The 15,413-nt window shown below is 38.9% G+C and overlaps 1 protein-coding gene across 1 annotated transcript in view; it reads right to left on the bottom strand.

Annotated features, from left to right (window-relative positions):
- LOC134539836 (zwei Ig domain protein zig-8-like) overlaps window positions 1-15,413 on the bottom strand; it is a 437,284-nt gene that overhangs the window by 335,566 nt on the left and 86,305 nt on the right. Inside the window, exon 2 of the mRNA XM_063382136.1 lies at window positions 6,217-6,291. Within this exon, the coding sequence (XP_063238206.1) occupies window positions 6,217-6,291 (75 nt within the window). The remainder of the gene's footprint in view (window positions 1-6,216; window positions 6,292-15,413) is intronic.

Here is a 15,413-nt window from a genome sequence, read left to right as displayed (position 1 = left end):
ATCATACAACAAATTGAAGGTAAGCTAGCCTATTTCTTTTACAAATGTTCAATATGTGCACCTTTAGTTATACGGCATACATCCAACATAAAGTCCAATTCTTCCCACAGTTTTGTTAACACGTCCGGGGTAATGGAAACCAATAGCCTCTTCAATTCTGTGTCTCAACTCTGGCAAACAATTAAGTAGCGGCGGAACGTAGACGCGTTCTTTTATAAAGCCCTAAAGGGAAAAAAAAATCTCATGGCGTCATGTCAAGCGAACGTGGAGATCCGCGAAAAAGAGCTCGGTCGTCTCGAATTGCCTATACCATAGGCGGATTTTTGAAGTGAAAACTTCTTTAGCCGCGTTGAGCGATTTTCGGTAGGGCAAAACTTATGGGTTCGCGTCACCGACATGCTAGTGACGTGTTGCGCCAGACTGGCGACGCGCAGCGGCCTGTGTACATGTATACGCATATATACACTAGTACATTGCATATGCTCGACTGTATAATGTGCGTGTTGGACTCTTTTTTGGATGGGTAAAATCTTATGAGTTCGCATCACCGACATGCTGTAGTAGCAGTAAGTGAAGTTAATTTGACCACGTGAATACATGACCTAGGTCTGATATCATGTGTAAGTCATACCTAGACAATGAATTTTTACTTAATTGTTACATACCACTGACATCTGTTGTGACTAAAAAATGATGTAAGGATAAATGATATCATGCTAACATCGTACTGATATAATACCAAAATCATTTTCTTACGCATATTTGACGTAGAAATGATGTCATATTACACATTTAAAAACAAAGTTTTAAGTTTTCACTTCTGTTGACAGTCCCCATGACTGGCTATTTTTTTTCCTCCAAGGAGGATCACATTTAAAGTTTAAACGAAACGCACGTGGAAACGAAATTACAGATTCACTCTTAGCAAATTACAGAACACAAAACGCTTTACGGGAACAGATGCCAGTACCCGAAGCGTCGCAACTGTTGTCATTGGAAAGCTGTTTTCATCAGTGCTATCGTCGTTGTGTTGCCCATAGTACTTGTTTTATCTTCATCGTTGTGTTTATATGTTTGCTGCGTTGTACAGGTTTGTTGTCTGTCTGCATTTAATCTGTCTCGTCATTGTTAGCCCACTGTGTTCGTCTGTGTTGTTATTTTATTTTTAATGACTAAGTTTAGTTAAGGGAATTTTTGTGCTGTCTTATATTTAGAGGTTGAACATTTTTTGTCTGTGCTGTGTCGTTGTGTTGTCTTTAATACTTTAGTTTCATCGTTGGTTCCGTTTGTCCGATATAAACTAATTCATTCTTGTTTTATTTAATAAATATTTTTAGAAAATTTTTCCACGACAAACAGTGCAATAACTACAACGGCGTATGTCCAAGAAAAACTGCATTCAACCAACCGCATTGTTGTTTATATAACCTGCGAGTGATTCATCGCCATGCTCAGCAGTTTTCAAAATTAGTTGATTTATCAGAAGTGACATCGACTTGTTAATTACGCAAGGACGCAGAGATATTACGTCAGTTTAATAAGGTATGCACAGCGAAAGCTTTTCGCCCTCCGATTAATCATTCAGCAGGCGGCTTTAATGAGCAGCGATAAACAAACGGGGGTGTGTACCTGAGGGTTCGCGTGAAAGGGCGTAACGAGCAAAACGCCCGGAAGGACGCATTAATTGGTAAGGATCATTATATTGATGCGTGTTGCTGCCACGTTGATTATCGCCGTATCTACAGCTAATAGAAGTGGTTTCACAAAATAATAAACAACTGCAAGTGCGAATGCTTTTTTCTTCTTCAGGTGAATTGTGTGCCTCATTTCTTTAAAAAAAAAAAAAAAAAAAAAAAAAAACCATTGGTTGTCTGTAAAGTCGGTTTACGGACGATAGTTTAACGTGACAACGTCATAACAAAACATTGATGAAATGATTGAATACTTTTATGAATAAAATTAAATCATTTTTATTTTAATAATAAAAGAATAAATACTTGAAATTATACTAGTAATCAGATTTTTAAAATGCAAGAATAATTAACCTTTATTGCCGAAATTATTGTTGTAATAAGCAATGAAAACCACATTAACTTTTCACTTCACTTTATAAACAGTCGACGAAACAGTTCACGTGTAGATGTAAGTTGTGTGCTGCCGCTGTCTTTCTTCTCCTCGGACGCATAGGCCAATCGACTGTAAGAGAGATAGATGCGGCACAAGCGTACATTGAGCGTAACGGGACACAGCGTAACGGGACAATGAGCGTAACGGGACATAGCGTAACGGAAAAATGTGCGTAATGGGACACTTTTTCGTGCGTGCAGCCGGCGTTCATCGATTTATTAGACGTCACGTCAAAAATTGTTAAATGAGTAACATTTTTTGCTCTCGATCTGCGGCAATCAGTGGGAGTAATTCCGTGAACGCGACGGAAGTCAAGGAACGGAAATGTGTAACAACCACGGTGCTGCCATCTGTGGCTGAAGGCGCGTAACAATTTTCACAAAGCCAAAGGGAAAATGTGTAGCGTTAACTGTTTTTGAATTCTGACAAGACGGGGAGTATTTTATTTAAATTTCTTGTCGGAGATCGGATCAAAAGTAGGGTTTAGTGTTATTTTCAAATCTTTTATTCGCTTTTATCGGAGCCTTTTCGTTACTTAGTTTTAAATTTCGGTCTGCAAATCGAATGATTCGATTAGCAACGTAGTGGCAGGTGCGGAAACTACGTGTCATTCGCGTCCATAAATTCCTTTGAAAACACAGTATGCGTTTATTTATCACGTTATGTATTAATTTAAAGTATCGAACGTTAACGTTCGGGTCCGAATTTCGAATCACAAGTGTATTTGCAACATGAGAACACATGACTGCTCGGTACCGAGGTCAGATGTTACACATCTCGGGCGAGTACTGGAAGACTCGCTCACATATTTTTTTTAAAGTATAATTTGTTTTTAGAGTAAACATTTTAACCTTAAAGTTTGCGATTATGTTTCGTCGTAACACTTGCGACAGATAGTTAAGATTACCACCTAGTGACTGGGAGTATTAACTTTACTGATTTTTTTTTTAATGGATAGGTGAGTATTTATTTTAAAATCTCGGAGGTGTGAGCGGACTCGTGAAAGAGGCGATAATGCTGACAGAGCAGGATCCAATGCCGAACTCCGTAACGTTGTTGGAAGCACACTGGCTTTCAGAGCGAGAGGTTACGTGTTTGAGTCCCGCGTGAGGCTATATTACGAATCTGCAGCCCTTAAAATTCGTCACCAAAAAAAATAATCCACAATCAATAAAAATGGTGAAAAACGTAAAAAAAAAAATAGAAACTACAACAGGGTAAGCATATTTTTAGTGACCTAACAAGTGACAGGCGTCTTCCATACGCCCTTTGTATCGCCTGGAAAACCAGCACTCGTGAGAGACCTGCCAAGGGAGATAACAACCCTGCCCCCCTCCCCCAGTCCAGAACCCCCCCCCCCCCCCGGACAAGAGGTGTATTTGCGACGCAGAGCGAAGGGGTTGGAAAGCTTTGCCCGTGGTAAGGAAACAAATAACGGAACAAAGCAGGAACAACCACCCACAACACCCTTCCCACATTTCTCTCTTACCGGTATCTTCCCTGGCTGCCTAAACGACGTGTTTGTTATTTGAATTAATAAATGTTCCGAAAAAAAAATTTCCGCAGCAAATTTACGGAGAGTGCAGTTCATAAATCCCGCGGTGATGCTCCCTAAATTTACGACCACTGAATTTACTTACTTACTTTGAATGTTAACTTAAAACAAATACATTTTGCCATGTTAACAAAGCCCTCAGAAACTGAGTTAGGCCCACGGCGAACACAAGATTCTTCCTCCCATGAGCAAGTTTACACTCGATTAGTGAGGGTTTCCTCGAAGATACAGTTGCATAAATAAGAGCTCTTCTTTAATAACGAAGTGCATTATTAGTTTATAATCTCCGTTGACTTAGCGCAATATACAAAACAGTATGGGCTAAGAATTCATTAATGTCATAACTAGAATATACAGGTTTTCCATAAACGACTGGCCCAGTTTCAATGGTATAACACAACGGTTTAATTTAGACTATTTACAACTAATCATTTATCAAATTTAACGTAAACTAACCTAGTTTTTCTTTAAAAAATTCTCAATATGCGCACCTTTAGTTATGCGGCGCACATACAATCTAAGGTCCAATTCTTCCCACACTTTGGTTAACACGTCCGGAGTAATGGAAACTATAGCCTCTTCAATCCTGTGTCTCAATTCTGGCAAATAATTAAGTAGCGTCAAAACGTGGACGCAATCTTTTATGAAGCCCCAAAGGAAAAAAATAGTGCGTGGAGTCCCTCCGCGCGGAATAAGTGAAACTTCGTAATGTGGAAATGATAATATGAAGGGGTAGAAATTGATTTTTAGTGAAAGCATATTGTTTCTTTAAGACAAACTTTATTAACATTGCTTACAATTCACAATTTATCGCATCTTTTAACTATCATTATCGAGTGGAGAAATATCCAAATCTATAACATTTACAATGGGATTATGATAACTGGCCTGTAACAGGTATACTACGCGCATGCGTTCGAGTGCCACGCATTCACTCCTGCTCTGTCTCTTTCTATTCCCCCTCCCCAGGAGCGTTGAACGTTTAACGCAACAGTGCTTTCATACCCCCCTCCATGGTAGCGTTAAACTTTTAACGCAACCTTGTTGGAAGTCGCATTAGAAGTTTCACTTCAAAAAAAAAATCTCATGACGTCATGTCAGGTGAACGTGGAGGTCCGCGAAAAAGAGCTCTGTCGTCTCGAATTGCCTATGCCATCGGCGGATATTTATTATTCCCCCAAGGGGGATCATATTTAATTTTAACGAAACGCACGTGGAACTGAAATTACAGATTCACTCTCAGCAAATTGCAGAACACAAAACGCTTTATGGCCCAGGAGTCGCCATTCTGCGTAGGTGGCGCTGCAAGCGAACAAACAACAAAGCAGTAGCCTACTCGCGCCGCACGAGCTTATCAAATACTGTTTGAGTCACTCTTTAATTGTGACCTGGAACTAACACTCTTCAACTCTTACAGTTGACACTATTAAAATTTATAACTTGGGACATTATTTTATGGACATACTGTACATTTAAAATAAAAAATATAACACTCTAATTGAGAAGTTTCCAAAAAAAGGTTTAAACCTTTGGAGGTATGCGCAGCATCTTAGGGCTGCTGGGCCCTGATTGGCTGACGGCAGAGGGTGTTTTTTTCTCTTCTTGTAGCATTTCACTGGGTGTTAAGTTTCGCTGAAATGCCAGCCAGCTATTGTGTGGTCACTTCTTCCAAGCTCGTTGGAAATTGAAAAATGAACATGTGGCATGAAAACACGCAAAAACAATGTAAACATAGGCCACTGGGTTCACGTTACTTTGAACTTACTTTATACTCAGTAACTGGTTATTTTATCCTGTAACATGTACAATCACGGTTACTTCTCATGCAAACTAAGGTTTTGAAAATTCTTCAGAACGTCATATCCTCTGAGCTTGCTTCTGATTGGCTGGTGTAACGTCAACAAACCACAGCTAATAAATATGACTGAACACGAGCCACGCAGATAAATTAAATACGTTATGAACTCATTAGTTTTGCGTAAGTGAATGGCTGTATAGAATAATTGCGTCCAATTATAGCTTTAGAAATCGATTCGTGCTGCTTACAATCGATTATATATATATACACAGCCTCAAATATTTGTTTTCAGAATAGAATTCTCATATTGAGGGGTTCTGGGTAATTTAAGTATATTGTGGTACAATCTTTTTTTTTAATAATTCTTTTTTAATCTTTGGTCATAAAGGTATATCAATTAAAATCGTGATTTTTTTATTTAAAATTCTTTTTGCACAGTTGCAACAATCTTAAAAGATTAAATACAAAATATTTTGTTTTGAAAAACAGCACAAGATTGACAACAACAGCGCAATCTTCCCCAGAACATCTTAACCGCGGAAGTAGACAGCTATTGTATTATTGCATAAGTTTTAAGTTCACTTTTAAAACACAGCGCTGAAGCAAAGGAACAAATGGTTGGCTGTAGATCAGGACTGTGTCAGTCCACCAAATCTTAAGAGAGTGTCCCTCCACACTTGACCAAAAGTATAGTATGTATGCAATGGCCTTAATATTTATTTTCTCCTCTACTCACCTGGGTCACTATCTGGGAAGTATTGTCCTGGATGTTCTCCGTACGGCGTGCCGTTTGCCGTCTCCCGAGTCAGCTCTGCAAAGAAACGGAACAGGCAGCGCTTGAACGCATGCACACAGACACGCCAGAAACCGTCGCATGACAACTTCAAGATTTGTGTCGACGTTGCCGTCACGCCAGTCCGATGGATGACACAAGACGTGAGCAGCATCGACATAGTATTTGTTTCAAATTTAATATACCAACATTTCATTTTAGCAAAACCTTTTTTTGTTGTTGTTGTTAGACAACTTTACTGTAAAAAAAAAATAAACCTCAATTATTCCAAACATCTTATTAGAATTTTTTTTAAAATGTTTATTTCCAGAGGTTAAAATACAATATTTAACTACTCGCTAATACTTTTTTTATTGCCAAAATGTTTTTATTTTACGCATGCTCGCCTGTGATCGTTGCCTAGAGCTGTCAGTCACATGCCACCTGAAATTGATATTTTGTTTTTCCTTGAAAGCGAAAAATGTCAAGCAGGTTCCCACGTGCGCACATACACATACACACACACACACATTCACTCACTCACTCACGTACACTTGACGGAAACGTTTCGGGCTTTGAGCAAAGTGAAAAAAATATATTTTTATATACGCTACAGCGCACGCTACTATGACCCAACTATCTGTTCCGGTGTATATACTACAGTATATTCATAAAAGGACGTCCCAGTTATAAAATTTAACAGTTTCAACTGTAAGGGTTGTAGAGTGTTGGTACAAGGCCACAATTAAAGAGTAACTCCAACTTTGTTGTTTTCTCACTTTCAGCGCGGAAAAATGGCTCTTTCCCCAATCAGTAGAGGGTGAACCTGTAAACTTTTTTTGTCAAGAGGTTGGAGCCCCATCCCCATTGTAATCTATTTGCACGGGAGTGATCGAACGTCGAAGTCCCTGACCGTTGGATTGGTCGTAATGGTCGAGACGACAGAGCTCTTTTTCGCTGGCCTCCACGTTCACCTGACATAACGCCATGAGATTATTTTCCTTTGGGGCTTTATAAAATATCATGTCTGCGTTTCGCAGCTACCTAATGATTTGCAAGATTTGAAACAGAGAATTGAAGAGGCTATTGCTTCCATTACTCAGGACGTGTCAACCAAATTGTAAGAAGAACTGAACTTTTAAAAGTTTCACTTATTGAACTTGAAAAAAAACTAGATAAGTTCACTTTAAATTTGATCTATGATTAGTTGCAAATAGTCTAAATTAAACTGTTATAATAAACCATTGAAACTGGGACATTATTTTTACGCAGTTTATTATATGTACATTAGTTTTACATAGAAGTAATGGTGGTAAATAATTTTTTAGTTTACTAACACACTGTTGAGAATATAAAAAGGTTTCATCTGTATCTCAACTGGTTAAACGCTGGAGGGCGCTTTACAGCAAACTACGTATAGAAGCGCAGTTCACAGCAAACCGTCGTTATTTGTGCTGCGGATCTCTGGCGAGATGTTTGCGCACGCGACACAAGAGATTACGCACAAACTTCAATGTACGGGGCCTGATGGAATCTCTCCTAGAAAGACGAGGTTATCAGCTTCTCACAGCGCCAGGCGAGAAAATATCCCATTTCGACAAGGCTTCGAAGAAATTCAGCTTCTTTAAAAATACATAATCCCTGGTAAATATTCTTTATAAATATTTTTAGAGTATTTCAATTGAGTAATTAAGAATATTTAATATTTCTAGTAATTTCAGCCACGTATTTTTGCGCCATACCTTAAAGAAATCAAGTTATATAACAAACTCATAAGCGCATCAGTAATATAGCAAAAATAAATGGAGGGTAAAAAAAATGTTTAAATCTAAATTTATGATTATACTTTAAAATCCCCGTAAAAAAAAATAACACATATGCTGCATTGATAAATTATTATTATTTCCTATCTGATCGAACACAAAAGCGCTTATTTGAGTCAAAATTTAACTTTAAAAAAAAATTACGCACTCCGTAAAATGCTGAACGAACCACGGAAAATGTTTGGTAAATGTGTGGGAACGGGCGATCGAAACTACAGCCCGGACTGGCGAAGCTTTCAACCTGTGAAAAATTTGTCCAAAGCTGAATTTTTGCACAGTGGTAGAGTCGACTATGCTTAATAATATACCGAAAGTTTACCGCTGTAGACCTTGTGCGTATCACCGAAAATTTGCAGTTAAGTCCTAGATGACAGCGACTTGCAGAAGTTCATTAAAATGCTTCCCATTTACGCCTTTTTTACCGTAGACTCTTGATAGCTATATGAAAATAATCTTAAAGCACCACTACACACTTTTATAACGAAAAATGTTCTAAGTGTTAATATTAAAGGTAAGAAAAAAATGTTTAATTAATGAAATAAGTTTTTTTACATCAGTCAAGGCAATAAAAATACAATTCACTTACAAATAAAGGGTCTTACGCAAATATTTCTTTAACAAAAGTTGTTGTATAGTTCTTAAGCTTTACAGAGACATATCTCTCAAAAGTCTAGCTTAGTTTATAGGATCACTAGAGACTCCCGAGCATATCAATGTCGTCTACGCACTGCGACAGAGCCACAGCCGCAAGCGCTGTGGCCACTCTCACTCCCACGAAATCGAAGATTTTTAATCTTTGTAAAATTTCCTCCTAACTGATTGGTAACATTCAAGTTTTCTAGCAACATTTGAAATGTTTACCTCCGCAAACCTTGCGCGGAACACCGAAAACGAGAAGTAAAGTCCTAAATAATACTTTACTGACCACTCAACAATATGGTACTCAAACGTAATTACTATAGTATACTTTCAGAATAGCAAACCAAAACTTACTCAAAACATTATTCTGAATGATTAAATTAAAAAAAAACTTTCACTACGTTTGACTAAATATGCTATTTATTCAATAATATTATAAGAGAGGTGTTATGAAAAAAAAAAAGCACAAATGGAAATACGTATTACAAAAACACGAAGAGCCCGATGTTAAAACATTAAATAAAAGTAGTTGAAAGTTCTTAAACTTTAAATTAGTTTATTTGTTGAGAGCCTGGTACAATGTGTCTGGCCGCTAAAGCGATCCGAGCCGTGTAGTGTGTACTACTGAGAGGTTGCTGAAGTTGGCTCGGGTCGGGACGAATTTCGCTGTTAAGAAACAAAGGTTTTTAATACATGGAAAATTATCCCAAAGAAGAAACTTTGTACAGTAGTAGAATGAAAATTTCTTAGTAACATGTCAAAAGTTTACCGATGCAAACCTTGTGCGTCACACCAATAACGAGCAGTTAAGCCCAAAATTACAATTTTTTGCAACGATCCACAATAATGGATATTGCAAATGCAGTTTTTGGAGTAGACTGACAGTATGGAACCCAAAATAATCTAGAAACATTGCCCTTTCTGAAGATAGTGATAAAAAGTACAAAGTTTAAACATCTTTCTATAAAATAGACAATTTAAATCATTAAAGTTAACGAATTCACTTTCATTCAATTTTAAGGAAATATAAATACATTTTACATAAACTTAAAGAGCTCTACTTGGAAATCGCTTAAAGTAAACGTTATTGCATATTTATTCATCTTTAAATTGGTATATTTTTTAAGTGTCTCATACAATTAGTCTGACGGCTGAAGCGATCCGAGCTGCGCAGTGTATACTACTGCGAGGTTGTCGAAGTAGGCTCGGGTCGGGACGAATTTCGCTGTTAAGAAACAAAGGTTTTTAATACATGGAAAATTATCCCAAAGAAGAAACTTTGTACAGTAGTAGAATGAAAATTTCTTAGTAACATGTCAAAAGTTTACCGATGCAAACCTTGTGCGTCACACCAATAACGAGCAGTAAGCCCAAAATTACAATTTCTTGTAACGATCCACAATAATGGATATTGCAAATGCAGTTTTTGGAGTAGACTGACAGTATGGAACCCAAAATAATCTAGAAACATTGCCCTATCTGAGGATAGTGATAAAAAGTACAAAGTTTAAACATCTTTCTATAAAATAGATAATTTAAATCATTAAAGTTAAGAAATTCATTTTAATTTAATTTTACGGAAAAGTTAATACATCTTACATAAATATAAAGAGCCCTAAGTGAAAATCGCTTTCAATAAACGTTGTTGCATATTTATTCATCTTTAAATTGGTATATTTGTTAAGGGTCTCATACAGTTTGTTTGACCGCTGAAGCTATCCGAGCCGTGTAGTGTGTATTAATTACTGTGAGGTTGCCGAAGTAGGCTTGGGGTCGGGACGAATTTCGCTGTTAAGAAACATGGAAAATTATCCCAAAGCAGAAACTTTGTACTTTTGTAGAATAAATGTTTCTTAGTAACATGTCAAAAGTTTACTGATGTAACCCTTGTGATCACACCAATAACGAGCAGTTAAGTCCTAAATGATAATTTCCCAAACGATCCACAAAATGTGTTTCGTAAATAATTTAATAACTCCATAAATACTTTTTTTAAGTAGGCTCTCAGTATACAGCAAACTTGGTTTTTCCTCAAACGCCATACTGCTACGGTAATAGGAATATGAAATCACTACAGACAAGATTTTGTTCCGTTTACTATGGTGAAACCAGAGCTAACCGAGAAAAACGTCCCGGAAAGTTGTGATATTTGACGTTATTGCGCGAGTAGCACACCCGTACGTGACTACAGAGAATGGATAGTTTCCTTAACCGTTGTCTGGTACGAACACCCTCTCACAGGTAGGGTCATAAAATACGGTCAAACTCTTGCAAAAACATCCACCACCGCTCTTTGCCACTAGCAATCCAACTACGTCAGCTAGGCGCAGCACTCAAATACATTAACTTATAAAAAAAACTGAATATGTAATGCTACCTATACATTTTACAACACAACTCGTGTTTTATTTATTTTCTGAAAAAAAAACCTATTATTAGAGGAATTATGTTATAAAAGGGAAAAAAAAAACTCAGAGTACATTTACGATGTATCGTTTTATTCAATTTGTATGTAGTAAACTGATTTTAAAGAAGTAAATATATAATTTTTAATATTTTCGAATACAGGCTACATTAAAATTTTGCATTGTTCTGATCGAAAATAAAACGATGTATCAGAAACAAAATTAAAAAAATTCGTTGCTAAAAAAATATTTTTTATAATAAAATTTTTCAAACAGAATAAACCCATGCAGATATAAAACCAGAGGTCCTCTAGAGTTTTTCATTTACAAGTTCCAAGCAGAAATCTTTTATTGTTAATTTTATTGTATCAAAAAAATTCATATAAGACAAAAAATGCATATCTCATTACATGTAACATAAATACACCCTCTCATATGAATTAGCTATGTTTTAAGTAATCCCTAAATAAGACCCAGTTGAATGAGTGTCGCAGTACGCAGTGTGTCGCAATGCCGCGCTGGAACGGCGATGGCCGTGAGAGATCAGTACGGCCGCAGTACACTGCAACGCTCGGGCCGCTTTAATGAGCCACCTAATTACGTTAGACTCTTTATAAATATACTGTCTTAAAGCTAAAGGTATAACCAAAAACATTTATTTGTATATTTTTCGCATTGGGCTCTTCAAATTGGTGTAAATCGTATTTTTATCTGGGTGGCAAAGATAAAAAAAATATGTCATGAATTAATCGCTTAATATCATATCTTTAATATTAACAATTTATGCTTTTTACAACATTAATGGCTGTATTAGAGTCTCAAGATTATTTTGGTAATTTTATGGACAGTCTAAATTAAAAACTGTACAAATGGGTAGCATTTTAATGGACTGATGTAAGTCGCTGTCAACTAGGACTTAAATGCAAATTTTCGGTGATACGCACAAGGTCTACAGCGGTAAACTTTCGGTATGTTATTAAGCATAGTCATATCTACCACTGTGCAAAATTCAGCTTTGGACAAATTTTTCACAGGTTTGTGCCTTTATAAGTCTTGGTTTCCTGGACTATGGACTATGTCCACAAGGAGAACAATCTCCGGACAACCCCCTTCCCCCTCCCCCCGCCGCCCGGCAGCAGTTCGCGGTCGGCAACAACAATGATTTGTCGAGATTACTTTTCCGCTTTTTTTTTTTTGTTCCGCAATAGGTATGGAGAGAGGGGTAGGTAAGGGGGTTTGAAAAAAAAATAAAGATTAGTGATGAAGGGGGGGGGGGGAGTCCCGGAAATGTTTAGACCTCGGAGGATCGTACATCATTCCGGGAAGCGAGAGAGAATCTTCTTTGTTTTGCCACGACTCGACCGCTTCTGGCGCTTCGAGAACAACTCCATCCGCCCCTCTTAAAACTCCACCCCCTTAAACAAAGATTATAAATAACTTTTTCGGAAAAAAAAAATATATATCGTGGAGAAGGCACTCGGGCCTGGAGGGTGTGCGGCTGCAGTTCGACGGGCATTGTCCGGGGCAACAATGGAGGCGGCGGCCAGAAGGAAGAAGGCGCAGCAAGAGAGTGAAAGAGAGAGAGAGAGGATGAAAGGCCGACGACAACAGAGAAGCCCGCAGGAATCTCGCTAAACAAAAGCGCAATCAATAGGGCGTCTCCGGCGTGTTTCATTGTTCCTTCGTCCCTCCCGTGCTTTTCTTGGTGAGAGGGGGAGTTCAGACAGGGGAAGGACTCCCCCCCCCCCCAAATTGAAGTCTTTGGTAGAGAGATATAGAGGAGGGAGGAGGAAGAATCTTCATTAAGGCCGATCTCCACCGCAGTGTTTTTTTTTCTCCTCCTCTGGAGATCGGCGAGTAGTCGTCGGACCGGCGTATGCCTATACAGCTTACGCCCTTTGACCCATACCTCGCTCTCGCAAACAACCCCCCCCCCCCTCCGCTCTCCAACATAATTCCTTCCTACCTTCTCCCATTCCTCCGCAATATCCACCCCCACCAGCGTAGGCAATCAAATCAGGAGCGCATCAGACAAACAACCGCCCCGCCCCCCAATCACCTCCCTTGCTAGGGGGGCAAAGCCAGAAATAGAAAGTGGCCCCGGTGATTCGTATTCAGGCCGGAAAACCAGAAAGTTATTTCCCTCCCACTTCCCCTTAACCAACCTACGCCCCCCTCCCACGGCAATGTTCGCTCACCCTGTCACGTCGCTTCAAAAAAAAAAGGGGGGGAGGCTGCCTCCCTCCCTCGCCACGAGGTAAATGACGGAGCCGGTTCTCCTTCCGTGTCTTTCTTCCTCTGTTCCTCCTGCTGTCGACGTCCTTTTGACGAGGGGACATTGTCTTCTCGTCCTCTCTTTCAGGCACGTGCTGCGCCGGCCGGGTTCGACACTGCCCCTCGGGGTCACGGCGTCAAAATATCATCAACGGGGACGCACCACAACGCCGAAATACCAAATTGACCACAACGCCGAAATACCACAACGCCGAAATGCCAAATTGACCACAACGCCGAAATGCCCAATTGACCACAACGCCGAAATACCACAACGCCGAAATGCCAAATTGACCACAACGCCAACAGCTAGAAAAAATTGCTGTGTACCACAACGCCGAATTACCACAACTCCGAAATACACTAACGCTGAAAAATGTCATTGCAGGACTGCCACAAAGGTTAGGTTAGGTTAGACTAGGTTAGGTTAGACTAGGTTAGGTTAGGTTAGGTTAGGTTTGATTGTGGTATTTCGGCGTTAAGGTACATTTAAGAAACACACGCAATTTCATTCAGTTTTTATTTAGGCGTTGTGGTACACAGCAGTTTTCTAGCTGTCGGCGTTGTGGTCAATTTTGACATTCGGGGTTATGGTATTTCGGCTTTGTGGTAACGACCCATCATCAACGTATGGGTCACGTTGTGACTTCACCTCACGCGGAAAGTTCATCTCTAAAATGTGTAGAATTAATCTGCTCAAAGGATTGTTCCTGCAAAATACAACACGATGCCTCTCTCCCTACTGGTGTTCTGTCACGTGATAATTACAAAATATATATGAAGACTAATCAAGTTGAAAGCGGTGCGGTGGTTTTTGAGTGGTCAGATCACTCGTCTCCTTCGCCGAGTAGGGGGAAACGTGGCGAACGTTGGCGTGGACTGCGGGTTTTCTCGGGATGCTCCCGTTTCCTCCCACGCATTCATCCCGTCTCTGGCTTCACACCCCATCTCATTTCACTTCGCTCATTCTTCAGGTCCGTCCCTCGGTCAGAGCAGCCGGTTTCTACGAGTGTCTCAGCAACAGTACCCAACATTTCTCTTCCCGCTTTAAGAATTCTTTTATCAAGCTCAAATTCGCTAGGTATTGCGTGTCGGATCTGTGAAGTATTTTTTTTTAAGCTTTAAATATTCACGGTATTCCAGACAATCATAGAGAATAAGAAACAATCATTTGGGAACAGCCAGAAAAGTCTCAGTCTATAAGCTCAGCTCCAATGTAGATGCGTTGCCAATTATCAGGGTATATCCCGTTCTATTGTCAGGAACCCAAACTGTTGAACAAAACATTTTGGCCAGGATTGCAAACTGCACAGAAGATCAAAGATGCAAACTCTAACAAAAGGATAGCTTTTGTAAGGATCTATTGAATGTAATGTTATCTATTCGTGAAACCATCAATCTGTGGTCGCCTACGGAGACTGCTGAGTTTACAAAATTAACATTTAATCAGTTTTAACTGCTCCACTAATTATTACTACCGTGCTGGGGGTTTGGAGCACCAACGATATAATCCAGAAACCTCTTTTGCTGATGAAGGAAATGTCATTTACTCCAAACTAGTTATTGAAGAGCACAAACTATAATATAGGGTACCTACACGCCACCTCATGGAACCATTTACAAACAGTATAATTAGGTTTATAAGTTGAGCGTGTCTTGAAATACTCTATTTCAAATAACGTAAGCTGACGAAAATTTGGCTGTACATTCGTTTGATATAATGTTTGAACACAACATTTATTAAAAAATGAAATAATAAGATTATAGTTTTTCAATTAAAAACCAGACAAAGAAGGAGGAATCGTAACATTAAAAGAAGAGGGAAAGTAACTTTACAGGTGAAGAGAAGCAACACTTGAATTTTTTTCATTATTATCCATCCAAATTCTGTTCCTAAAAAAATAGATATACTGGTTCTCCTTCAAGTCTCAGCCCAGTCACTGCACACAGATGCACATCTACATCACCCAATATGTCAACTGGACTTGAGTTCGCTAAAAGCAGGTTATCAATGTCATTC

This window comes from Bacillus rossius, chromosome 16 (genome assembly GCF_032445375.1).
Source record: "Bacillus rossius redtenbacheri isolate Brsri chromosome 16, Brsri_v3, whole genome shotgun sequence".
Lineage (NCBI taxonomy): Eukaryota > Metazoa > Arthropoda > Insecta > Phasmatodea > Bacillidae > Bacillus > Bacillus rossius.
The sequence above is the reverse complement of the archived record's forward strand: the minus strand, read 5'-3'. Positions and strand labels throughout refer to the sequence as shown.